The 25,319-nt window shown below is 42.0% G+C and overlaps 1 protein-coding gene across 1 annotated transcript in view; it reads right to left on the bottom strand.

The window, feature by feature from the left end:
* The window catches only part of herc1 (HECT and RLD domain containing E3 ubiquitin protein ligase family member 1), a 445,291-nt gene that overhangs the window by 167,485 nt on the left and 252,487 nt on the right, over nucleotides 1-25,319 (bottom strand). Inside the window, exons 42-47 of the mRNA XM_060853924.1 lie at nucleotides 20,197-20,428; nucleotides 19,452-19,576; nucleotides 18,183-18,403; nucleotides 14,301-14,569; nucleotides 11,328-11,380; nucleotides 2,545-2,745 (exon numbers count right to left, since the gene is read on the bottom strand). Coding sequence (XP_060709907.1) covers nucleotides 2,545-2,745; nucleotides 11,328-11,380; nucleotides 14,301-14,569; nucleotides 18,183-18,403; nucleotides 19,452-19,576; nucleotides 20,197-20,428 — 1,101 coding nt within the window. The remainder of the gene's footprint in view (nucleotides 1-2,544; nucleotides 2,746-11,327; nucleotides 11,381-14,300; nucleotides 14,570-18,182; nucleotides 18,404-19,451; nucleotides 19,577-20,196; nucleotides 20,429-25,319) is intronic.

Raw genomic sequence — 25,319 nt, forward strand, 5'->3', positions numbered from 1 at the left:
ATCTACAAGACACCAGTCAGGAATGTGATAGAATATGCCTGGACGAATACAGCCCCAACAACTCTCAAGGCGCCTTACACTTTCCAGGACAATGCAGTCTGCTTGATTGGGACTACACCCAGGAGAAAGTGAGGACTGCAGATGCTAGAGCTCAGAGTCGAGAATGTGGTGCTGGAAAAAACACAGGTCAGGCAGCATCCAAGGAGCAGGAGAATTGATGTTTCGGGCATAAGCCCTTCATCAGGAATCGCCATGAAGGGCTCATGCCTTAAATGTTGATTCTCCTGCTCCTTGGATGCTGCCTGACCTGCGGTGCTTTTCCGGCACCACACCCCCAACTCTGGCACTACACCCACAAGCATCCACTCCCTCTACCACCAACACTCAGTAGCGGCACTGTCTGTAAGATGCTCTGCAGAAATTCAAAGATCCTCAGTTAGCATCTTCCAAACACAGTCTGTCTCTATAGCTGAAATCTATCTAGAAGAACAAGGGCAACACCACCATTTTCAAGATCCCCTCCAAGCCCACTCACCATTCTGACTTGGACATACATGGGAATTCCTTCACTATCGCTGGGTTAATATCTTGGAATTCTCTCCATAACAGGATTGTGAGTCAACCCACAGCATGTAGACTACAGCATTTAAAGAAGGCAGCTCACCATGTTGTCAAGGGTAACCAGGCATGTGCAAAAATTGCTGGTCAGCCAGCAACATCCACATTCCACAAATGAATCTATAAAATAATTTCTACAAGGGTGATAGAAATGGTTCAAGGAAGTACAGACTAGTGAGTCTAAAGCAGATTATAAAAACATGGAAGTCATGTTGGAATTTTGGTTAGGCCAAAGCCAGGGTACTGTGTGCCGTCCTGGTCTTCACACTAAAGGAAGGATACAATTATACTGGCATGGGCTGGGTTGGGGTAGTGGTGCAAAGGCAATTCATCAGGATCTTGCCTGGGATGGAAAATTTCAGCTATAGAGACAGACTGGATAAGCTCAAGTTGTTTCCTTTGGAGCAGAGAACGTTGGGTGGTTGCTGGGGAGGTGGGGGGGGGGGGGGGTGTTGGAGACCTGGTAGATGTTTACTAGATTATAAACTGCATGGACAGGATGAACAGAAAGCCTTTGTTTGCCTGAGTCAACCGGTCAATAACAAGAGTGGCACACAAGCAGTTCTTCTACAATACACTGGTTATATGCTTGTGCAACCTGCACTATATAAAAATCGCGGAATAAAAATAGCACTTAAAGTGCTGGTGATGCGATCCCATTATAGCCAACACAACTTTTAAACGTTTGCACTTTAAAAACACTGTTCCCTATTCATCAATCACGTTACAGCCAACTCACATGGATGAAATGAGCATTATAGTGGAACAACCTGTAATTTTAAAATGAAGGCAAGAAATTGGGAAGAAATTTAAGGAAGAAATTTGAGGGTGTCAGTGATCTGGAATGCACTGCCTGGGAGGGTAGTTGAAGCTGGAAGATTCACAACTTTAAAAACATTTGGATGAGCAATTGAAGAGTCGTAACATTCAAGGCTATGGACCTCGTGCAGGAAAGTGGGACCAGTGCAGGTAGTATTATAGTATTGATGAGACAGACTTAATGGGCCAAGGGGCCTCATCTGTACTGTATGACCCCATGACTGCTGATCAGAAATGGGAAAGGAAATTGATTTGAGTCAGGAGATCTATTCTAGGGGAAGATGATGAGATCCCCTACAGTGTGGAAACAGGCCCTTCAGCCCAACAAGTCCACATCAACCCTCCGAAGAGTAACCCACCCAGACCCATTTCCCTCTGACTAGTGCACCTAACACTGTGGGCTATTTAGCATGGCCAATTCACCTGACCAGCACATCTTTGGAATGTGGGAGGAAACCAGAGCTCTCGGAGTCTGGTGCTGTGAGGCAGCAGTGCTAACCACCATGCCGCCCCTTTTTAAAACTACCAACTATTTCCACTGCCACCGGTCATTCCCTATCATCCTGCAGATTCGCTATTTCTTTTCAAGCAAATCACCCATCATATAATGATTAATAGTTTATGGCTGTAGCTATTTCAGCTATGATGAAGTGGTATCAACTACTCTTCCATAAAATGTATCGTTCTTTGATGTCTAACGTGAAAGGTCACATTGTCGGCAAATCTTCCCTTTGTCCCACAGTGTCTCATGCACTTTCTTAGAACACTCAACTTCCTCTTGTTGCTATAAACACTTAAGAAAAATAAAAAAAAACAAAATGGTAAGAGAACAAATGCTCTGATCAAATTGAAGCACTGATTTGGTTAAATGTTAAGCCAGAGTAAAAGTGCTTTTCATATATTGACTGTGAACTTATATTACGTACAAACTGATTTTTGAAACAGCGCTAATAGTCTGCAGCAGGGGAGAGAACTAAATCTTGCTTCTTTTAATTTTTGATGTGATTGCAATTCTTCTGGATATTTAGCTTGACTACATTCCAATTTTTATATATTTAATGAAACACTATAAACAATTCCAATGTTATCGATTTTTGTTGAACTCACCAATTTGCATAAGCGTTTCTTCCATACTGTTGGTTGCTGTTACCATGGCAACAGATGCTCCCAGAGGGTCACTGTCAGGAAACTGTACTGGCTCAGGTACAATTCTACGTTCATTCAGGCCAAGGGGTCCAGCTAACAGCTCAAACTCCTCCTCTCCAGTTAGCTTGTCATCCTCATCAATATCTAACATGTCCCAGTCTTCTGCAAGAGTAAGATAAAGCGGAATCAATAAGGATAGAATTGTGCGTTTGAAAGTTTGACACCATCTGGGACAAAGCTGCCCCATGCACCACTCCCTTCACCATGGAGGCAGTAGTGCGTACCACCTGCAAGATGCACTCACCAACGCTTCTTTAGCAGCACAGTCCCAAGCCTACAACCTCCATTACCTAGAACAACAAGGGCAGTAGGCAAATGGTAATATCACCACCCAAAACCATAAAACATTAAGGGACAAGAATTTGTGTACATCTTTTGATCCCTCAAAATGCTCTGCCATCATGGCTGATCTGACATTCCACATGCCCACTTTGCTGTTCGTTCCCTTTAAAACTGATCAAGAAGCTTTATTTTTGCCATTCAGCTGTGGAATGTGGAGTTGTTGGCTGAGCCAGCATTTATCCCTCATCTCTCAGCAGCCTTGAGAAGGTGGTGCTGAGCTGCCTTTTTGGACCAATGCAGTCCACGTACAATATCTCAGCTTTAAATATACAAAAGGGCTTTGCTCCCAACACTCTCCCAAGGAGTTCCAAAGGCTCTCAACCCTCAGAGAAGAAATTCCTTCTCATTTCAGACTTAAATTGACACCTTTTATTCGGAGACTATGACCTCTGGTCAGAGACTCTCCCATGGGAGGAAAGATCCTCTCAGCATTTAGCCTGTCAAGTCCCTTAAAAATCTGGTATATTTCAATGAGATCACCTCTCATTCTTCTTAACTCAGTGAGTAGAGTCCCAGGGAGAACATGAGGACTGCAGGTGTTGAACATCAGAGTGAAAAAACGTGGTGCTGGAAAAGGACAGCCAGTCAGGTAGCATTCGAGGAGCAGGAGAGTTGACGCTTTGTGCATAAGCTCTTCATTAGGAATGTCAATCCTTGAAGAGGGAGGAGGAGAACTTCTTCAAGGCAGACATCCTTGGAAGAGGCTTTGCAGTAAGGTTATAATCAACCAGGAGAAAGTGAGGATTGCTGATACTGGAGATCAGAGTCAGAAAGTATGATGCTGGAAAAGCACAGCTGTTAAGCGGCATCCGAGAAGCAGGAAAATCGATGTTTCAAGCATAAGCTCATTCCTGACGAACAGCTTATGCTCAAAACGTCGACTCTCCTGCTCCTCGGATGCTGCCTGACCGGCTGTGCTTTTCCAGCACCACACTTTTTGACTCTGAGTAGACTCCCAACCTGGAAAATCCTTATTTATATGGCAATCCCTCCAAATAGAGGATCATACTAGTAAATGGTCTCTAAACTATGTTCAATGAAATAATATCTTTCCTCAATAAAATGACACGGAGGGTGGTATGTGTATGAAATGAGCTGCCAGAGGAAGTGGTGGAGGCTGGTACAATTGCAACATTTAAGAGACATTTGGATGGATATATGAATAGGAAGAGTTTGGAGGGATATGGGCCAGGTGCTAGCAGGTGGGACTAGATTGGGTTGGGATATCTGGTTCGCATAGTGGATCGAAGGGTCTGTTTCCATGTTGTACATCTCTATGACTCCATGACCAAAACTGCTTACAATATTCAGGTCAAATTAGCATCTTGTACGATTACAGTAAGACTTCTTGAAACTTATAATCTAAACTTGTTGATACAAGGGCTAACATTCTATTAACCTTCCTGTGTGCTAGCATTATATTTTGTTCACAAGTACCCCTTTGCGTTGCAGTTTTCTGCAATAGTTGTGTTCTTCCGTCCAAATGAAAAGCTTCATGTTTGCCCATTTTATATTCAAGTTGCCAACTTTTTACTCACTTACTTTGCCTATTTTTGTCTCCTTGTCAACTGCTGGTAACCCTCTTGCAACATAAAACAAAGAACAGTACAGGCCCTTCGCCCCTTGACGCGATGCCAACCTTTTATCCTACTCTAAGATCAAACTAACCTTGCATTTTACTATCATCCAAGAGTTGCTTAAACGTCCCTAATGTTTCTGACTCTACTACCATTACTGGCAGTACATTCAACACACCCACCACTCTCTGGGTAAAGAGCCAACCTCTGACATCTCCCCTAAACCTTCCTACAATCACCTTAAAATTATGACCCCTTGTAATAGCTATTTCTGCCCTGGGGAAAAAGTCTCTGACTATTCACTTCATCTATGCATCTAATCATCTTGTACACCTCTAACAAGTCATCTCTCACCCTTCTTTGCTCCAATGAGAAAAATCCTAGCTCCTTTCTTCGTAAGACATGCCCTCCATGTAGAATCCTGGCAAATCTCCTCTGCATCGTCTCTAAAGCTTCCACATCCTTCCTATAATGAGGCGACCACAACCAAATGCAATATTCCAAGTGTGGCTTAACCAGGGCTCTAACAGAGCACACCTTCTTAACAATCCAATCAACCTGGGTGGTAACTTGGAGGGATCAATGGACATGTACCCCAAGATCTCTCTGTTCCTCCACACTGCCAAGAATCCTGCCTTTAAACATGTAATCTGCATTCAAATTCCACCTTCTAAAATAAATCACCTCACAGTTTTCCAGATTGAATTCCATCTGCCACTTCTCAGCTCAGCTCTGCATCCTGTCAAAGTCTCGTTGCAAACTGCAACAACCTACCACACACTATCCACCATTCCACCAACCTTTATGTCATCGGCAAACTTACTAAACCATCTTTCCAGTTTCTCATCCAACCCATTGATTAAAATCACAAAGAGCAGAGGTCTCAGAACAGATCCCTGTGGAAAATCACTGGTCACTGAACTCCAGGCTGAATACTTTCCATCTACTACCACCCTCTGTCTTCTATGGGTCAGGCAATTCAGTATCCAGGCAGCCAAATTTCCCTGTATCCCATGTCTCCTTAATTTCTGAATGAGCCTACTATGGGGAACCTGATCAAATGCCTTGCTAAGATCCATGTATACCACAACCACTTCTCTACTCCCGTCAATATGTTTTGTCACATCCTCAAAGAATTCAATAAGGCTTGTGAGGCATAACCTGCCCCTCACAAAGCCATGCTGACTACCTCTGATCAAATTATGGTTTTCCAAGGAATTATAAATCCTATCTCTCAGAATCCTCTCCAATAATTTGCCCACCACAGACCTAAGACTGTAATTCTCAGGGTTGTCTCTATTCCCATTCTTGACCAAGGGAATAACATTTGCCATCTCCAATCATCTGGTAGTACTCAAGTGGACAAGAGGACACAAAGATCATCACCAAAGGCACAGCGATCTTGTCCTCGCTTCCCATAGTAACCGTGGGTACGTCACGTTTAGCCCAGGGGACGTACCTATCTTTAAGGTTTTCAAAATTTTCAGCAAATCTTTCTTCTTAATGTCAATCTGTTCAAGTATATCAGCCTGTTACATGCTGTCCTCACAAATGACAAAGTCTCTCTCATAGTGAATACTGAAGCGAATTATTCATTACGGATCTCCCCTACCTCCTCTGACTCCAGGCGCAAGTTCTTTCCACTATCCTTGATCAACCCTACCTTGACTCTGCCACCCTTTTGTTCCTCAAGTAAGTGTAGAATGCCTGAGGGTTTTCCTTAATTCTACCCGCTAAAGCTTTCTCATTGCCCTTCTCACTCTCCTAAGTCCATTTTTCAGTTCCTACCTGGCTACCTTGTAACCCTCTATAGCCCTGTCTGATCCTTGCCTCCTAAACCTTATGTAAGCTTCCTTCTTCCTCTTGACTAGATGCTCTACATCCTTTGTCACCCCAAGGTTCCTTCACCCTACCATCCTTTCCTTGCCTCAGTGAGACAAGCCTATCCAGCACTATCAGCAAGTGCTTTCTAAACAACCTTCACATTTCTGTCGTGCATTATCCGGAGAACATCTGTTCCCAATTTAGGGAACATGCTTCCCCAGTTATTTTTCTGTTGTCTGCAAATTTTTCTTCAGTACATTTGCTTTCTTCCTCCAAGTCATTAATATATATTGCAAACAGCTGCAGTCCCAGCAAGGATCCCTGAGGAACCCTACTTATTAAATGTCATCCACCCAAAAAAAACCCCTTATCCCCACTAACTGCTTCCTTTCCATCAGCCAAATCTCTATTCATGCCAAGATTCATCATCATCCAGGGAAAAGGCTGGAGAATGGAGTTGAGAAACATATCAGCCATGGTCAGTTGACTTGGCAGAAATAATGGACCAACTGGCCTAATTTTGCTTCTAGATCTTATGGCTCTTATGTTATGACTTGACCTTTGTGAGGTACCATGTCAAATGCCTTCTGGAAGCCTAAATACAACACAACCACATTATCCTCTCCGGTTGATACTTACTTGAAAAATTCTAATAAATTAGTCAGACATGATTTTCCCTTAATGAAGCCATGCTGTCTCTGCTGGATTAGTTCATAAGTGTGTTGGGATTACTTCCTTAATAATTGATTGCAACATTTTTCCAACAATAGATGTTAGGCTAATTGGCCTACGTACCCACTTTTTGCCTCCCTTCCTTTTTGAATAGGGGTGTGACATTGGTAGTTTTCCAATCCTCAGCACTTCTCCAGAGTCCAAAGATTTTTGGAATAATATGATCAAAGCATCTCCATCAGTAGCTGCTTCTTTTGATGATCCAAGGACAGAAGTCAACAGGGTTCGGAGGTTTACCAACCTTTAACCCCATTAGGAGAAAGTGAGGACTGCAGATACTGGAAATCAGAGCTGAAAATTTATTGCTGGAAAAGCGCAGGAGGTCAGGCAGCATCCAAGGAGCAGGAGAATCGACGTTTCGGGCATGAGCCTGAAGTTTGCCCTGACTTATTTTCTCTCTATTATCTTTTTAGTCCCCATTAGCTGTATTCTGAGTTTATTCCAAACTTTTGCATTATCATAGCATGATAGAATCCCTACAGTGTGGAAACAGGCTCTTCACCGACCCTCTGAAGAGTAACCCACCCAGACCCATTCCCTGACCCTATTATCCTATATTTACCCCTGACTAATGCACCTAAACTACACATCCCTGAACATTATGGGCAATCTAGCATGGTCCAATTCGCCTAACCTATGCAACTTTGGATTGTAGGAATCGAACCTGGATCCCTGGTGCTGAGAGGCAGCAGTGAGCCACTGTGCCACCCACCGACTTTTGTCTCTTAATATGGGTTTTCTTTCAACTTAATACTCTTCTTAAGTGCCTTAATTAGTCATGGATGGCTTATCCATTTCTAAGAATCTTTCCTCCTTACTGGTATACATTTTGCTGAGAGTTGTGAATTACCACCTTAAAGTCTGCCACTGCTTGCTTACTAATTTTCTTGTTAATCCATCTGCTGAATCCATTTTAGCTAATGAACCTAATTTCTTCACAATTTTTTGTAAACAGTTGTTTATTCACTTTCAAACTGATTAAGTCATGTTATGACCACAACATCCTGGAGAATCTTATACTTATATCTCACTATTTCTAGATCCAAGACAGCCCGTTTCCTGGTTGGCTCCACAGTATGTTGTTTGAGCTAACTATCCCTAATGCACTCCATTAAGTCATTGTTGTTGCTATCCTTCCCAACTTGATTCATTCAACCAACATGAAGATTAATATCACCCAAAATTAATGCATTATTCTTTCCCCATGCTTCTATTATTTGTCCATGTCCACCCTTTCCTACAGTTTGGCTAGACACTATCCTACTGATGTTTTTTTTCCCTTGCTGATTTGTACCTCTACCCAAATGGACTCTGCTTCAAGATGAGAGTGGTGCTGGAAAAGCACAGCAGGTCAGGTAGCATCCAAGGAGCAGGCAAATCAACGTTACAGGCAAAGTTCATCAGCTTTCCTGATGAAGGGCTTTTGCCCGAATGTCGATTTTCCTGATCCTCGGATGCTGCCTGACCTGCTGTGCTTTTCCAGCACTGCTCTAATCTTGACTCTAATCGCCAGCATCTGCAGTATCCAACTCTGTCTACTTCACCTAAGCTTAAAGCATCTCTCATAACTGTACTCATTTCATCTCTTAATAACAGCGCTATCTTCCTTCCAGTTTTTCTGATAGGTCAAATATCCCTGAATGGTAAATTCCCAGTTTTGATCTCTTTATAACTATGTCTCAGTAATGACTATCAAATCATATTCATTGACTTGGAAATGTATTGATATTCCTTCAATGGGTCAGGATCCTCCAACTCTTTCCCTAACGGTGCTGTGGGTACTTTTATAACATGCCTGCAGCACTTCAAGAAAGCAGCTCCACCACCTTCTGAAGAGAAATTTGGGATGGGCAACAAATGTTGGCCTTGACAGCAACTCCTGCATCCAATGAAGGAATAAAGTAATTGATTTGATCCTATAAATGACCAATTCCCTGGTCATAAATCACATGAGCTTTGGAAGGGCAGTAGCGGAAATTATAATTATTCCCCTTTTCTCTCTGAAAAAAATATGGAAAAATCAACCTGTTGCACTGATAACATTTGTCCTCTTGTCTTAGATTCTAAAACTAGAGCCAGACCAAGCAGGGAAGAAGTCAAGAAACTTTTTTCACACAAGGGGTTGAACCATGGAATTCTTCCACAAATACAACAGATGGTATTTTAACTAACACTAATAATTCTGAGATCAATAGTTTGTTCCTACTCAGGAGAAATGAAGCCAAGAGAATGGATGGAGCTTGGATGTTGATCAGCCACAATCTAACTGAACTGCAAAACAGGTTCAAAGGTCTGAATAATATAATCCTGTTTCTTTATTCAAAAATGCTTATGTGCATTACCAGTGCTAGTTTAGCATGGTGCACACCATATGTAAGCGAAAAGACAGATCATTGAGTAAGTAGGGAAACTCATCTTAAATACGTTAAAAAAAACAATGCCTGTATGTTGTGGAGCCTGAATTTTGCTTGGGCTAATAAATGGCAAGTGACATTTGTGTCACACAAGCCCCAATGGTATGACACAAAGGTTGAACCCCACTGTTAATTAAACCAAACACCCAGAAAAGCTCACCTTGCCTCATAATCTGTTAAAATATGAGTGACAGAACTCCTAAATTCCACTATTTAAATAAAATTTTAAAAAATGTTTATAGTTCCTTTGAGAGCAAGATGGGCAGTTACATCTCTGGCTTTACAACAGTTGTTGTGTTGTTCGATAGCAGTTGGTCTCCATCTAATTTTTAAAAAACGGGTTTATATGCCCTCGCATGAAAAATTTAATTGCTATAATTTGATTGTTTTGACACCTGGAAACCAATAAAATTCAAATTCCATTGGCTACTGGTATCCTGGGCATAATTGATTAAGCGCAGCTGGTCAGGCAGCATCCAAGGAGCAGAAGAATCGATGTTTGGATGTAAGCCCTTCTTCAGCTCCTTGGATGCTGCCTGAAGGGCTGCGCTTTTCCAGCAACACATTTTTCAGCTCTGATCTCCAGCATCTGCAGTCCTCACTCTCTCATAATTGATTAAATTTGAATTGTTGTCAAAACAACAAGCAAACCTCAGGTATCCATTTAACAGCCGATTGTGACATTTGGAACAGCCCAACCTTAGCTGGCAGCTGTGGCTGCACTTTAAATTCAGAAAAACACTTTCTATCTTATAGTGACCATACATGCTTTTGACTCCATAACACAATTACTAACTTCAAGAAGGGAAAATCTAAACATTTCTCCTCTTGACTGAATCTCTCACCTTGACTTTCTGGATTAACATTGGCCAGAAATTGCACTAGACCAGTCATATCAAAATTATTGGTACAAAACGTTCACGGCCTGGGTATTCTGCACTGAGTAAGATTAGATTACTTACAGTGTGGAAACAGGCCCTTCGGCCCAACAAGTCCACACCGACCCGCCGAAGCGTAACCCACCCATACCCCTACATTTACCCCTTCACCTAACACTACGGGCAATTTAGCATGGCCAATTCACCTGACCTGCACATCTTTGGACTGTGGGAGGAAACCGGAGCACCCGGAGGAAACCCACGCAGACACGGGGAGAATGTGCAAACTCCACACAGTCAGTCGCCTGAGTCGGGAATTGAACGCGGGTCTCAGGCGCTGTGAGGCAGCAGTGCTAACCACTGTGCCACCATGCCACCCAATAACTCACCTCCTGACTCCCCAAACCTGTCCAACATCTCAGCACAGGACTGCTATCCACTGGCCTGGATAAACACAGTTCCAAAAGCATTCAATAAACCCAAGACCATCTAGGAGAAAGCAGCCCATTGATCAGCATTCCACTTGTCACCTTAACATTGCATTCCCTTCGACACAAATGCAATAGTTTGTATCATCCACAGGTGCAGTAGAACTCATCAATCTGCCTTTGGCATTGCCTTTCAAACACACAATCTTTACAATCCAGAAAGACAAGGGCAGCAAATATGTGGAAACCACTTCCTGCAACTTTCCGTCCAAGCCACTCGCCAGACATGGAATTTTGTCACCGCTGCAGTGGTTTAAGAAGGCAGGCAATGACCACCTTTGGGCAATTAGGAATAGGCAATAAATGCAGGCCCAACCAAAAATGCACTCATTGCATGAAAGAATAAAAACAAACTAAAAGGCATATTTGTAAGTATCTGATCAAGTTAAGTTATCATATTACTTAAATAAACAAAGATTAAGCAAATACCTTCATATATGCTATCTTGCTTGCCTATCAGATCTGGTGCCTGGCCTTTGTATCTGAAAAATGAACAATAATTATTCTAATAAGAGATGTCAACTTTAAAGCATAAATAACATACTCAGGCAAATTTAGTTATTTTAACAAGATATTATTAGATTACTTATAGTGTGAAAACAGGCCCTTCGGCCCAATACGTCCACACCGACCCGCCAAAGCGTAACCCATCCAGACCCATTCCCCGACACTTACCCCTTCATCTAACACTACGAGCAATTTATCATGGCCAATTCACCTAACCTGCACATTTTTTGGATTGTGGGAGGAAACTGCAGCACCCGGAGGAAACCCATGCAGACACAGAGAGAATGTGCAAACTCCACACAGAGAATCACCAAGGCGGGAATTGAACCTGGGTCTCTAGCACTGTGAGGCAGCAGTGCTAACCACTGTGTCACCATAATATATAGAGATGTATCCCAGCTTCAATCTCCAGGGCTTTTCCCTCGGGAGCTGTTACTATTACGTAGCTACTTAGGTGTCAGCATGCTTCCACAAGCATCAAATGGAGAAATGCGTAACTAACATGACTGTCTTGGCAATATTTCACTGGCCATGTTATTTGTTTAAGGCTCTCTTGCTCTCCTTCAATTTGTACTCCATTTGTACTCCACAGGTGACTGTGTGGAGTTTGCACGTTCTCCCCATGTCTGCGTGGGTTTCCTCCCACAGTCCAAAGATGTGTGGGTCAGGTGAATTGGCCATGCTAAATTGCCCGTAGTGTTAGGTAAGGGGTAAATGTAGGGGTATGGGTGGGGTGCGCTTCGGCGGGTCGGTGTGGACTTGTTGGGCCGAAGGGCCTGTTTTCACATTGTAAGTAATCTAATCTAATCTAAAAATTTCCATGAACCTCATCTTAATCTTTGGGTGAACAGAAAGCATCAATCATTCCTTTAGTTGCAGTTAGCAACTGCTAATAATCAGTTCTGTTTCACTTATCGTGCCAACAATGCCATTCAGCTTGGATGGTGTGGGAATTGAGGGGATGTTGAGATTATCGAGGGGGAAGGGCTGATTGCATAAGGAGGTTGGGAATTATTTGTGAGAAATGGTTTTGCATCCATTTGAGTCGATTAGAGACAAAAAAAAACTGCAGATGCTGGAATCCAAAGTACTCAGGCAGGAGGTTGGAAGATTACAGCAAACCAGGCAGCATCAAGAAGTGAAGAAGTCAATGTTTCGGATGTAACCCCTCTTCAGGACTGGGAGTAAGTGTAGGGGGAGCTGCAGATAAAAGGGGGTGGCGGGAGCAGGGTGGCAAAGTGGGAATAAGCAAAGACAGGCAGAGGGCACAACGTGGTTGGTCAATGGGAGGAATGAATTTGGTTGGTGGCTAAGAGGAGTAGAAGGGAGGGGGAGGGGCCACGAAGGGAGTCGGGGGATGAGAAGGGAGGTGATTTGAAATTGGAGAACTCAATGTTGAGTCCTCTGGGCTGTAGGCTGCCCAGGTGGAATATGAGTTATTGTTTCTCCAACTTGCAGTGTGGTTCGTTGTGGCGAAGGAGGAGGCCAAGGATGGTCATGTTGGAAAGGGAGGAGGAAGGGGAATTAAAATGGGCGGTGATTGGGAGGTCTGGTCAGCCCTGTGGGCCCGGCTGTGATGCTCGGTGAACCGTTCCCTAAGTTTATGTTTGATCACCCCAATAAAGAGAAGACCACATTGGGAACACCTGATGCAGTAAGCTGGTTTGGAAGAGAGGCAGGTGAACCTCTGTCTCACCTGGAAGGACTGTTTTAGGTCCTGGATGGAGAGGAGCAGAGTGGTATACTGGCAAAGATGAGTAGAGAAGAGCTGATGCTTACTCCACTTACGGATACACAACTTTCCAGAGGTCCTAAACTACCATTGGATCCTCCATTCTGGAGGCAGAGGTCCCTCTACATATTACAGGTGGTCACTTGAGATGGCAAAAAAAAGCTTAAGCCAACACAAAGTTAGATGTCTTTTCCATGTTTTATTTCTTTTTTTATAACTTTTACCTCAAACCTCCCTCTGTATTTGGACTGCTACATATCACCTTTCACAGAACACGATGACATATCATGCAGCAACTTTCAGTAGCTGCCATAAAGGTGTGAAGCGAGTTTTTAAATAAGTTATAAGTGTAAAACAGGACGAAAAGTGTGATAGAATAGAAATAAAAATGTTGGTGTAAGAAAGTGAGCCACGGTTGAGATGACTGTAGCTATCTTGAGCATAATTACTTAAATTTTAAAAAATTCAACTTAGTTTGAAACAGAATGTGAAATCCTTCTTCCGATACATACAAGGTTCATAATGTACCTATATTGACAAATGTTGCAATGGAGATTTTTCTTTGCCAGAGGGAACTCATTATGCCAGAACTAAAAAGTACAAGTTTTCAATCCGGTTCAATTATTATGGTTATTGTACTGGAGATTGAGAGGCTTAAGCATGCCAATAGAAATAGGAATGGAATTTAGAATATTTAAAAATGAGTTTGTTCACAGGCACAATTTGTTAAAATCGATCTTTGAAGTGCTGTTCAGGAATTGATTCATAAATTAACATAAAAAAATGTACATTTTAGACAAAAAATAATTCTAATCAGTAAAACCCTTGATGTTTTCAAAATAGAAACATTCTTTGTACTAACTTTTAGCACGCAATTGATAATTTATCTATAAGCTTGGACAGCTGTTCATCTGCTTTGGAAAATCCCATTTAAAAGAAACCATACCATATATATTGGACTAATTCAATGAAATTATATTGAAATCAGCCAGGGATGAATTATAAATTGTGAACTTTGTTTTGCAAAAATTTCTTCAACAGAAACTATTTGAATTAATTGCACTGAGATCTACCAATCAAAGTATTAACTATGCGTTCCAATTTGGGGACTTTTAAAAAAACTTGAATGCTGTAATAAAATTTTTACTTACAACTCATCTCACCTTTCTGAAATTGGGGCTTTGGTCTTGCTCTTCATGGCCAGATACTTGTCCCTACAGCCACTACACAAGAGATAGTATGGATTTCCACTCCCGCACTCACCACCAAACCATCCATCCACATAGGACCCATTGCTGCGATAGCCTTGACGGTTGGCACTACGTCCACATCCTGGATGGTTTCTCTTCATGTGGTGATTAAACTGACCAACATTTGCATCACAGAGTTCACAGATGACTATTTCATCTCTTTCATCAGACTCACAAATATGCTGCAAACAAATATGATATAACAAATCAGTTATGGGCTGAAATATTTACAAAGATAATACTCAATTAATATACCAGGATTAAAAGTAGTCCACAATCAATTGCAACAAAGAAGCAAAAGCCAAATGTTAGTAATTGGAATGCTGTTTTCTTTGTTGTTTGAACAATACGCACAATCCATATGCCACAAGAGTAAGACTTGGCTCAAACGATTCAGAAGGAACTAACTGCTCATCACACAGTAATATTGTCAACTGCATGTTAAGCCACTAATTGAAGATGTGGGCCTTTTTTAACCTTTGAAATTAAATTGCATTAGTATGCCAACTTCAAAACACAGAAATCCTAGACTGCTGCAGGATCAGATAGCATAGTGTGGTATGGCAGGTAGAATGAAAAATAATATGATGAATGCAAGCCTGATTAAATGTACATTATATATCTTAATTAATTTCTTGATAGATGGTTTTGTAACCTTTATTGAACTGCAACCTCGATAATAGATAGCGAAGAAATACCTGTGGAACAAGTAGAATGATAAGAACCTCTGATTTTCACCTTTTCCTGTGCATCATCTTTATAAAATGACAGCAACACAGAATGCACACAACCATCTACTTATCCACCGCTCCATGGGTAATATAAATTGATATGACTGATGGGTGTAGTTGGAAACAAATTAAAAGAGTGTTCAAACATACTTTGAGACGCAGAAACTAGATTTCTATAAACATTCCCATCATGGAATGGATGATCTATTTCTATTAGCTCTAGTAGAATTCCTCCTGCTTTGTGGCTATAACTGGAATTATGGAAGAGTGGACAAATTTGGTGGAAGAATTTGGGGTTTCTGGTTCTTTGAATTATTCATAAAGAAAAACCAACTAAAACATAAACTTTTAAAAATGTTGGCACTTCTTGAAACTGATTTTAAAAAAATATTTGTTCAGGGATGTGGGCATCACTAGCTAGGTGATGACCAACTAGTGAACAGGAGATTGGTTGAAATCAGTAAAACAGATCGGATGACTGGTCATCATAATTACCCCTCTCTGACTGCTCTGATGGGCCCTCAACAGCAGTAGAATTGTACTCCAGCACAACCTGCAACTCCATGGCTGGGCCTATCGCCTGTCCATCCATAGGACAGGGTACCAACTCTGATTCAATGAAGAGTGCAGTAAGGCATGCCAGGATAGTACCAGACATATCTAAAAATGAGGTGTCAGCCTGGTGAAACTACCAAACAGGATTACCTGCATGTCAAACTGCTTAAGCAACAACTGATAGAGTTAAGCAATCCCACAACCAATGGATCAGATCTAAGCTCTGCAGTCCTGCCACATTCAGTCAGGAATAGTGGTGAACAATTAAATAATTCACTGGAGAAGGAGGCATCACAAATATCTCATCCTCAATGATGGAAGATGCCAACAAAATAGTGTAAAAGATAAGGCTGAAGCATTTGCAGCATTCTTCAGCCAGAAGTGCCAAATAGGTGATTTATTGCAGCCTACTCCATTGGTTCCTAACATTACAGATACCATGATAAAGATCGGCCTTTGACACTAACCTGAGGAGCTCTAGCAGAAGTGTCCTGGAGCTGTGAAGACTGACATCCAACTGCCACAGCAATCCTCCTCTCTGCCTGGTGTGACTCTAACCAGAGGAGAAGTTTTAGCTCATGCAATATCTAGAGATGGTTGAAGACACTGGATACTGAAAAGGCTACAGGTCCTGACAACATTCCGATAAAAGTGCTAAAAAAACTTGTGCTCCAGAACTCGCCATTCCCCTACTCAAGTTCTTCCAATGGAGGTATAACACTGTCATCCACCCAACAATGTGGAAAATTGCCCAGGTATATCCTGTACCTAAAATGCAGGACAAATCTAAGCCATCCAACAAATACCTTATCAATCTGCTCTTGATCACAAGTAAAACGATCGAAGTGGTCATCAACAGAGCTATCAAGCAGCACCTACTCAGCAATAACCTGTCGAGTGACACTCAGTTTGGGTTTTGCCAGGGCCACTCAGTTCCTGACCATATCACAGTCTTGGTTCAAACACGGTTAAAATAGTTAAATTTGAGAGGCGAGGTTAAGAGTGACAGCACTTGATATCAAGGCTGTATTTGACCGAACATGGCATCAACAATCTCTAACAAAGCTGGAAATAATGGGTATGGGGGAAAACTTCTCCTCTGGTTAGAGTCACACCAGGCAGAGAGGAGGATTGCTGTGGCAGTTGGATGTCAGTCTTCACAGCTCCAGGACACTTCTGCTAGAGCTCCTCAGGTTAGTGTCAAAGGCCGATCTTTATCAATGGCTTTCTGTCCAATATAAAGGTCAAAAGTGGTGATGTTGGCTGATCATTGCACAGTATTCAGGGCCAGTCGTGACTTCTCGAACACTGAAACAGTCTATGTTCAAATGCAACAAGTTCTGGACAATTTCCAGGCTTGGGTTGACAAATGGCAAGTAACATTCACACCACATAAATGCCAGGCTATGACCATCAACAATAACAGACAATCTAACCATTGTCCCTTTACATTCAGTGGTGTTGCCATCATTGAATATCCCACTAAAAAAGTCCTGGAGGTTACCATTGACTAGAAACACAACTGAACCTGCCACATCAACAAGAGCAGTTCAGAGGTTAGGAATACAGTGACAAGTAATTCACCTCGTGATTCCCCAAAGCCTGTCCATTAACTACAATGCACGAGTCAGGAATGAGAGAATATTCCCCTCTTTCCTGGATGGGTGCAGCTTCAAAAAACACAAAAAAAGCTGGACATCATCCAGGACAAAGCAGCCCTTTGGATTGGCAGCACATCATAAACATCCACTCCCTCCACCACAGATGCTCAGCACACACTTCTGCTACTCTCTACGAGATGCATTTGTAGAAATTCAAAGATCCTCAAACAGAACCTTCTAAACCCACGACCACTTCTGTCTATAAAGACAAGGACAGCCGATACATGGGAATACTACCATATGCATGTTCCCCTCTAAGTCACTCACCAACTTGCAGTTCTTCACTGTTACTGTGTCAAATCCTGGAATTCCCTCCTGAATGGCATGGTGGGTCATAGTGGTGAGCAGTATTTAGCAAGGCTGCTCACCACTATCTTATCAAGGGCAATTAGGGATGGCAATAATGTTAGCCAGTGACACTTGCATCCCATAATTTAAAAAAACACTTTTGAAGGGACTTTTAAACAGAAGTAGCTGTCTATACTTCCTCAATTGCTGGCTAGCCAAATCAACACACCCTCACAAAAGTATTCTAGACTGTTAATCCCAACTTTGGATTTTTGACTCCACCTTAAAAAGCAATTATTTTCTAATAATTCTGTTCAGAGACATTATGACATCTCTGGAGCAGCTGAGACATGGATTCAAGCCTCCCGATACGTGGATAAGGATACAACCAGTGGTGAGAACAAAGGGAAAGATTTGTTTTAAAACTCAGATTCTGTCTGTGATACATTAAAGTTGCCAAGACAATTAACAAGTGCCAAACAATTTTCCATAGTGAAAACAAACTTAGAGCAGAAGCTTAAAATAAGTAAGCAAAAGCAGCAAAAGCTGCAACCACACACCCATGTTGGCCAGTCCAGTACCTCTGGAATCCACATCCCCAATATATCACTATCACTTGCAAAGTCCTGACCAAACATGGCTTCCATTGCTTCATCATCCAGGTCAATCTCCAATTCTTCATCGAGGTTAAAGTCATAGAGAGCAGCTGGGTCTTGTGCCATCGATGTCCCTTCTCGCCGGCTTTGGTTTCGATGAGCCTGAACTGAACGGTACAATCCTGCTGCAATTTTAAAGTGAGAAGTGCTTTATCAAATTATTACATACTAATGCAGTGCAAACAGAAAATAAATGATTCACAAAGAAAATGCAAAAAAAAGATATTTATTTTATCTTGGCTTTCAAATGAATATGTAGTGTGTTTCAAATTGAAGGCATGTGCTGTACCTTTAAGGGAGAGAGAATGCTTTCTGAACTGAGAGCTTATAGCAGCTGTGTATATGACTAGACGGCAATTCCAGAATGTACTGGAAAATTGAAAATATGGAACATTTGGCTGCAAAATGGCAAGACCTGAGATTTAGTTGCTAATCTGACAAGAACTCAAATTTAACCAATGTTTAAGTTATGCTCCAGTCTACTAAAACCGATGTTTTGTCAACATTGACCCAATGACACGGTCTGATGTTGGGGGTATAAGAATGTGGACATTTTGAAAATTGGTCAGGCAGCAACTGCTGTACAGAGAGCTAATTGCCCATCTAACATTTTGCTCTCCAAGAAATTAGGCAACACTTTCTATCAAAGGTACCTTTTCATGTGAAACATACTCGCAGTAAAAGTAAAGACAACCACCCAGGGAGAATCTCAGCCGAAAGAATGAACACACAGAAGAGAGTGACTGTGGTTTTGAAATTAAGTTGATGTAATTTTAATTAGGGGTTTATTGGAACAGCATATTGTTATAGAGATGCATGCAGATAGTAAGCAGTCAAGAGAAAGGGTTGTGAAAAGTCGTTTAATGTTCACTTTTAGAGTTAAAGAATAAATTGATGCTATTTTCTTTAAATAGTGGAATTTGGGAATTCTCTGTCACTCACATTTTAACAGATTGTGAAATGATGTGAGCTTTTCTGGGTGTTTGGTTTAATTAACAGAGAAGTTCACCTCCATGTTGTCACAAATGCAAACAATGAAATTGTACTCTGTACTTCAACGTTTCTAGGTTAACTGACACCATTGCCAGCATTCTTCAAAAAGGAGAATAGCCAATCACACCAGGAAATGCTTCTGTTTAAGGTGTAGGTTTGGTGCATGAATGTTTGAATCACCTGCACGTGCTAACAGAGTTCGAGCTGCTACCTCAAACTTTTGCCTTCTAGTTACAGTTGAACGGTTTCTGGAGGAAGGTACATTGGTAGATGAACCACTTTCTTCTTGATCCAATTGATTTGGGCTGCAAAAAGCATGAAACATGACTCACTGGAGATCCAAACATTTAATGAACATTGTAATTCTTAGCTTTTATCCTTATAAAAAAACATGTCAAAGTTTCAGCAAGATTCCATTAAAAATGTCTCCTGCAGGATTTACTCTTTGCATGCAATTATCTTATACAAGTGAGCTCAGTGTAAGATACTTGTGAATAAAGACTCAACTTGTTTGATGTGTGAAGTAAGGCTTCATCATTCTCTTAAGTGCTAGTCTGATACTCTAATGGGTCATGACAAAGGCCAAAAGAATGAGTGATTTTGTTCTTTGGTGGAGCAGGCTTAAAGTGTTGAAGGCCTGCTTCTTAGTCCCATGTTCCTCTGCAGGTCTCTAAAATTTTGTTCAAGATCTTTATGCTAAGAAGAATCAACATTGTTATATGGTTTTAAGGTTACACTTTGCAAAATGTAGTTGATGGTGGGCATAGTATGCTATCTGAACATCGAGGCTTATCAATTGTCTAAAGAACACTTTTAATATACGATTGCTCTTTTCAGAGCAAATTTTATAAGACATAACCATAAAACTGTCCGATTAATGTTCTTACAATTATCTAACCTTAAATATCAAAAGACACAAACATACCTTTCACTGAATCCTTCCTCCAGCTCTGTGGCATCAACAGAAGGTATTTCTCCAGGTGACTGGAAATAGCCCTGATCTCTCGACTTATCACCACTGCCTGAAGCAGTTGCTCCATGGCATGAATCTGTAGTGATTGCAGACTGTGGCTCGTTATCTTCTTCTGTACTTGGGTGTTCGATCATCCACATTGCCAACACTGTGATATTCTGGGCATCTGCTTCTCCTCTGGCACCTAATCCAATTTTTACACCAAAACACAGAACTTAGAATCCCCTTCTAAAAATCATAGTAACCTCAAAACCTTGTAATTCAATAATCTAGGTTTGAATGATAATCAATGCTGCCATACAAGGTAATGTGGTAACTATTACCTGAAGCAGTATTTTGCTTACTCAAGACCTCTCACCTGCTCAAGTTATGTAGTTAACCTTGCTGTGCAAGTACATCAGTTCTTTATCAGGAAAGGCAGATAAAGTGGTTACGAAATGGTTAGTTCATGCCTTTTTATTAGCTGAGGCGCAGAACTTAACAGCAGGGGGGGTTATGCTAGAAATGTATAACACGTTGCTTAAGTCACAGCCAGAATACTGTATGCAGTTCTGGAATCCACATTGTAAGAAGGATGCAATCGTACTAGGTTACAGAGGAAATGCTACCTGGATTGAAGAGCTTCAGATATGAAGACCGTGGTGGGTTCCCTTATAGCCAAGAAGATTGAGTGGGGAAATGATTGAGATGTATAAAATTATGAGGAGCTTAGACAGGGTAAACAGGAAAAGACTTTTCTCCTTGATGGGGGGATCAATGAGCAGGGACATAGATTGAAGGGAATGGACAGAAGGTTTAGAGGGAAAATGTTTTCACCCAGAGTGTGGTTGGAATCTGGAACTCACTGCCTGTTAAAAGGTGTTAGAGGCAGTAATCCTCCAAATATTTAAGTAATTACTTTCACGTTTGACCACCAAGTCTTGCATCAATCATTCTAGAGAGGGGCTGCTTTGCAGACACAGCGCTGTTGATAATTCACCTAAGCCTGCACTTTGACTTAAAGACTTTGTTGAGAAGGATAAGCAGAATTACGTTTAGAGCAAAGTAGGGCTTTTTTTATTTTCTAAGTGCACCAGTTGCCAAAGAGACAGAGTTGGCAGTCTTTGGAGTAGTAAGCTTCTTCTGTCAAATGTGGGATATCAGGGAACAGTAACGACTGTGTGCAGGAAGTGTATTCGGTTGCAGCTCCTTTTCAGGCTGCATGGATCATTTGGAACTGCCGTTGGACACACTGAGGACACGCAGGAGGCACAAAGTGTGATAGGAAATAATTTCAGTGAGGTGGTCACAAAGACAGTCAGATAGATGGATGTCTACCAAGAGAGATAGGCAGATAGTGCAGGAGTCTCTTATGGCTATCCCCCTCTCAAACAAGTATACTGTTTTGGAGACTGTTGGAGAAGATAGCCTCTTATGGGAAATAGCAGCAGCAGCCAGATTTGGGTCATCACAACTTGCCTTCCTTAAGGTTATGGCAAAGTCTAAGTGGGCAATTGAGATAGGGAACTCTCTCGTCAAGGACATAGCCAGGCAGGACTACAGACATGAGTGAGATTCCAGGTGGTGTGTTGCCTTCCGGTGCTCGGGTCAGGGACGTCTCAGAGTGGTTGCAACAATTTCTCAAATGGAAGCACAAGTAGCCAGAGGTCTTTGCGTACATTGCTACCACTTACATAGGTACAAAGAGGGATAAGGTCTGACAGAGTGAACATCAGGAGTTAGGCAGAAGGTTAAAAAGCAGGACCTCGAGGGTAGTAATCACAAATAATTCCTGGTGCCACATGCTAGTGAGAGTAGGCATAGAAGGATAAGGCAGATAATGGCTGAGGAGCTAGTGTAGGGGCAAGTTTTTGGATCATTGGGATCACTTCTGGGGCAGAGGTGACAAGTTGCATCTGAACTATAGGTGGACTAATAACCTGGAGTGAGGCTTAGTTAAGCTATTTGGAAGGGTTTAAACTACTCTGACAGGGAGCTAGGATCACAGACAGTAGTGAGACACAAGAAATGTTTAAAAAAAACCAAGTTAAATCGATAAGGCAAGCAAGAGCATAGCAGGGAACGAGGGAAGACATGAATTCAACTACATTTATTTCAATGCAAGAGGTAAGGCAGATGAACTCAAAACAGAAATGTGGTTGAGAGAGGGACAGGACTGGCAGCTCAATGGTCTGGTGTATCGATGCGACAGGAAGGACAGATAGGAGGAAGACGGTGTCATTTTTGTTTAGAAAATTATCATGGCAGTACTTAGAGAGGATATTCCTGAGGGATTGTCCAGTAAGGCTATATGGGTGGAACCAAGAAATAATAAGTGGATGATCATTTGGATATGTTTGTACTAACAGCACCCCCAATAGTCAGCGGGAAATTGAACACAATGTAGGGAGATTGCAGATAGCTGTAAGAATAATAGAATTACAATAGCAGGGGAGTTTAACTTTCTGAACATAGACTGGGTCTGCCATAGTGTTAAGGTCTTGGATGGGGAGGATTTGCTATGTTCAGGACAAATTTCTCAATCAATATTACATTGCCCTATGAGAGAAAGGGCAAAATCCAACTTGGTCTTGGGAAATAAGGCAAAGCAAATGATTTGCGGTTTGGTGGGGGAGCACTTGGAATTAGCGACCATAATTCTATTAGTTTTAAAATAGTTATGGAAAAGGATAGGTTGGGACCAAAAGTTAAAGTTCTAAATTGGGATAAGGTTAACTTTGATGGTATTAGACAGGAACTTTCACATGTTGACTGGGGCAGGGTGGAGGGGACTGTTTGCAGGTAAAGGGACATCTGGCAAGTGGGAGGCTTTCAAAAATGAGATAACAAGAGTCTGGCCAAAAGAAAAGAGGTTTATGTCAGGTATAGAGAGTTGGGATCAAATTAATTCCTTGAGGTATATAGGGGGGGCATAGGACCACACCTAACAGGAAAATCAGGAGTGCAAAAAGAGGAATATGATATAGCCTTGGCAGTTAAGGTAAAGGAGAAATCAAAGAATATTTTTGCCAGAGCAGCGAGGAGAAAAGGAGGAGTGAAGCAAGGGCTGCTTGGAAGCGTGAGTTTTCCCGCATAAGAAGGGACTTACCTCAAGAGTCGGGCCTCCATTTTGCCAGAGCGGCGAGGAGAGAAGGAGGAGTGAAGCTGCAGGGATGGTAAGGGCTTAATTTATATTTGGGCAATGGCTAAACCAGAGATATTACACGTGTAGTATCTCCCTTCTGCCCCCCCTCCTCTAACCGGAAGAAAAGGACCCTCTAAGGTAATGCTTTTATTTATTATCTTTCTTTTACATTTATTCAAGTGCATTGTTTGATTTTACTTAGTTCATATAAAGCTAAACTTACAAAGGCAGGGGACCTCAGACCTGTGGCATGTGACTCTTGCTTGATGTGGGAGCTTAGGAACGTGTCTGACGTTCCTGACTCTTACATTTGCAAGAAGTGTGCCCAGCTGCAGTTGTTGTTTGACCGCATGATGGCTCTGGAGCTGTGGATGTACTCACTGTGGAGCATCCGCGATGTTGAGGAGATCATGGATAGCATGTTTAGTGAACTGGTCACACCACAGCTTAGAATTGTTGAGGGAGACAGTTAATAGGTGACCAAAAGGCAGAAAAAGATTAGGAAGGCAATGCAGGTGCCCGTGCGGTCATCTCCCACCAAAACAGGTATACCGTTTTGGATACTGTTGGGGGAGATGGCTCACCAGGGGAGGGCAGCAGTTGTCAAGATCATGGCAGCATGGTAGACACTGTTGTTCAGAAGGGGCGGAAAAAAGTCTCGTAGGACCATAGTCATAGGGGATTCTAATGTGAAGGGAGTAGATAGGCGGTTCTGTGAAAACATCCCGGATGGTATGTTGCCTCCCAGGTGCTCGGGTCAGGGATGTCACTGATCGGCTGCAGAACATTCTAAAAGGGGAGGGTGAACAACCAGTTGTCTTGGTGCATATAGGCACCAACAATATAAGTAAAAAAACGAGATGAGGTCCTGAAAGAAGAATTCAGGGAGCTAGGAGAGAAGTTAAAGAGGAGGACCTCAAAGGTAGTGATCTTGGGATTACTGCCAGTGCCACGTGCTAGCCAGTGTAGAAATAAAAAAATAGGCAGGATGAACATGTGGCTTGAGAGATGTAGGAGGGAGGGGTTCAGATTTGTTGGACATTGGGACCGGTTTTGGGGAAGGTGAGATTATTATAAAAGGGACGGTCTGCATCTGAACCAGACTGGAACCAATGTCCTTGGGGGAATTTTTGCTACTGCTGTTAGGGAGGTTTTAAACTAATGTGGCAGGGGACTGGGAACCAGAAAAGAAAACAAGTAGGCAGCGAGGTGAAGACTGTAGACTGTAAGAGTTATGAAGATAGCATTAATAAAGGGAAGAATAGGCAGACAGCAGGTGAGCACAAAAGAACTGGTGGCCTGAAATGCATCTACTTTAATGCAAGGAGTATAGTGTGTAAGACAAATGAACTTGGGGCTTGGATTGATGCCTGTGAGTATGACATTATTGCAATCACAGAGACTTGGTTGAAGGAAGGGCATGATGATTGGCAACTGAATGTTCCAGCTTATAGACATTTCAGACAGGACAAGGAGGCAAGTAAAAGAGGGGTGGAGTTGCATTGCTGTTCAGGGACGATATCACGGCTGTGCTAAAGGACAACACTATGGCGGTCTTAGGTAGTGAGGTATTATGGGTGGAGCTGAGAAATAAGAAGGGTGCAGTTACATTGTTGGGGCCGTATTACAGACCTCACAACAGTGAACGTGAGGTAGAAGAACAAATAGGTAAACAGACTATGAATAGATGTATAGGGTAGGGTATGAATAGATGAATAGGGTAGTGGAAATGGGAGATTTTAATTTTCCCGACATTGACTGGGATACACTTACTGTCAGAGGTCTGGATGGAGTAGAATTTGTACGAAGCGTCCAGGAAAGTTTTCAAGAGCAGTATGTCAACAGTCCAATGAGGGAAGGGGCCATATTGGACCTGGTATTGGGGAACGAGCTAGGACATGTGGTAGAAGTTGCGGTTGGGGATTTCTTTGGGAACAGTGACCACAATTCT

This window comes from Hemiscyllium ocellatum, chromosome 42, assembly GCF_020745735.1.
Source record: "Hemiscyllium ocellatum isolate sHemOce1 chromosome 42, sHemOce1.pat.X.cur, whole genome shotgun sequence".
NCBI classification, from domain to species: domain Eukaryota; kingdom Metazoa; phylum Chordata; class Chondrichthyes; order Orectolobiformes; family Hemiscylliidae; genus Hemiscyllium; species Hemiscyllium ocellatum.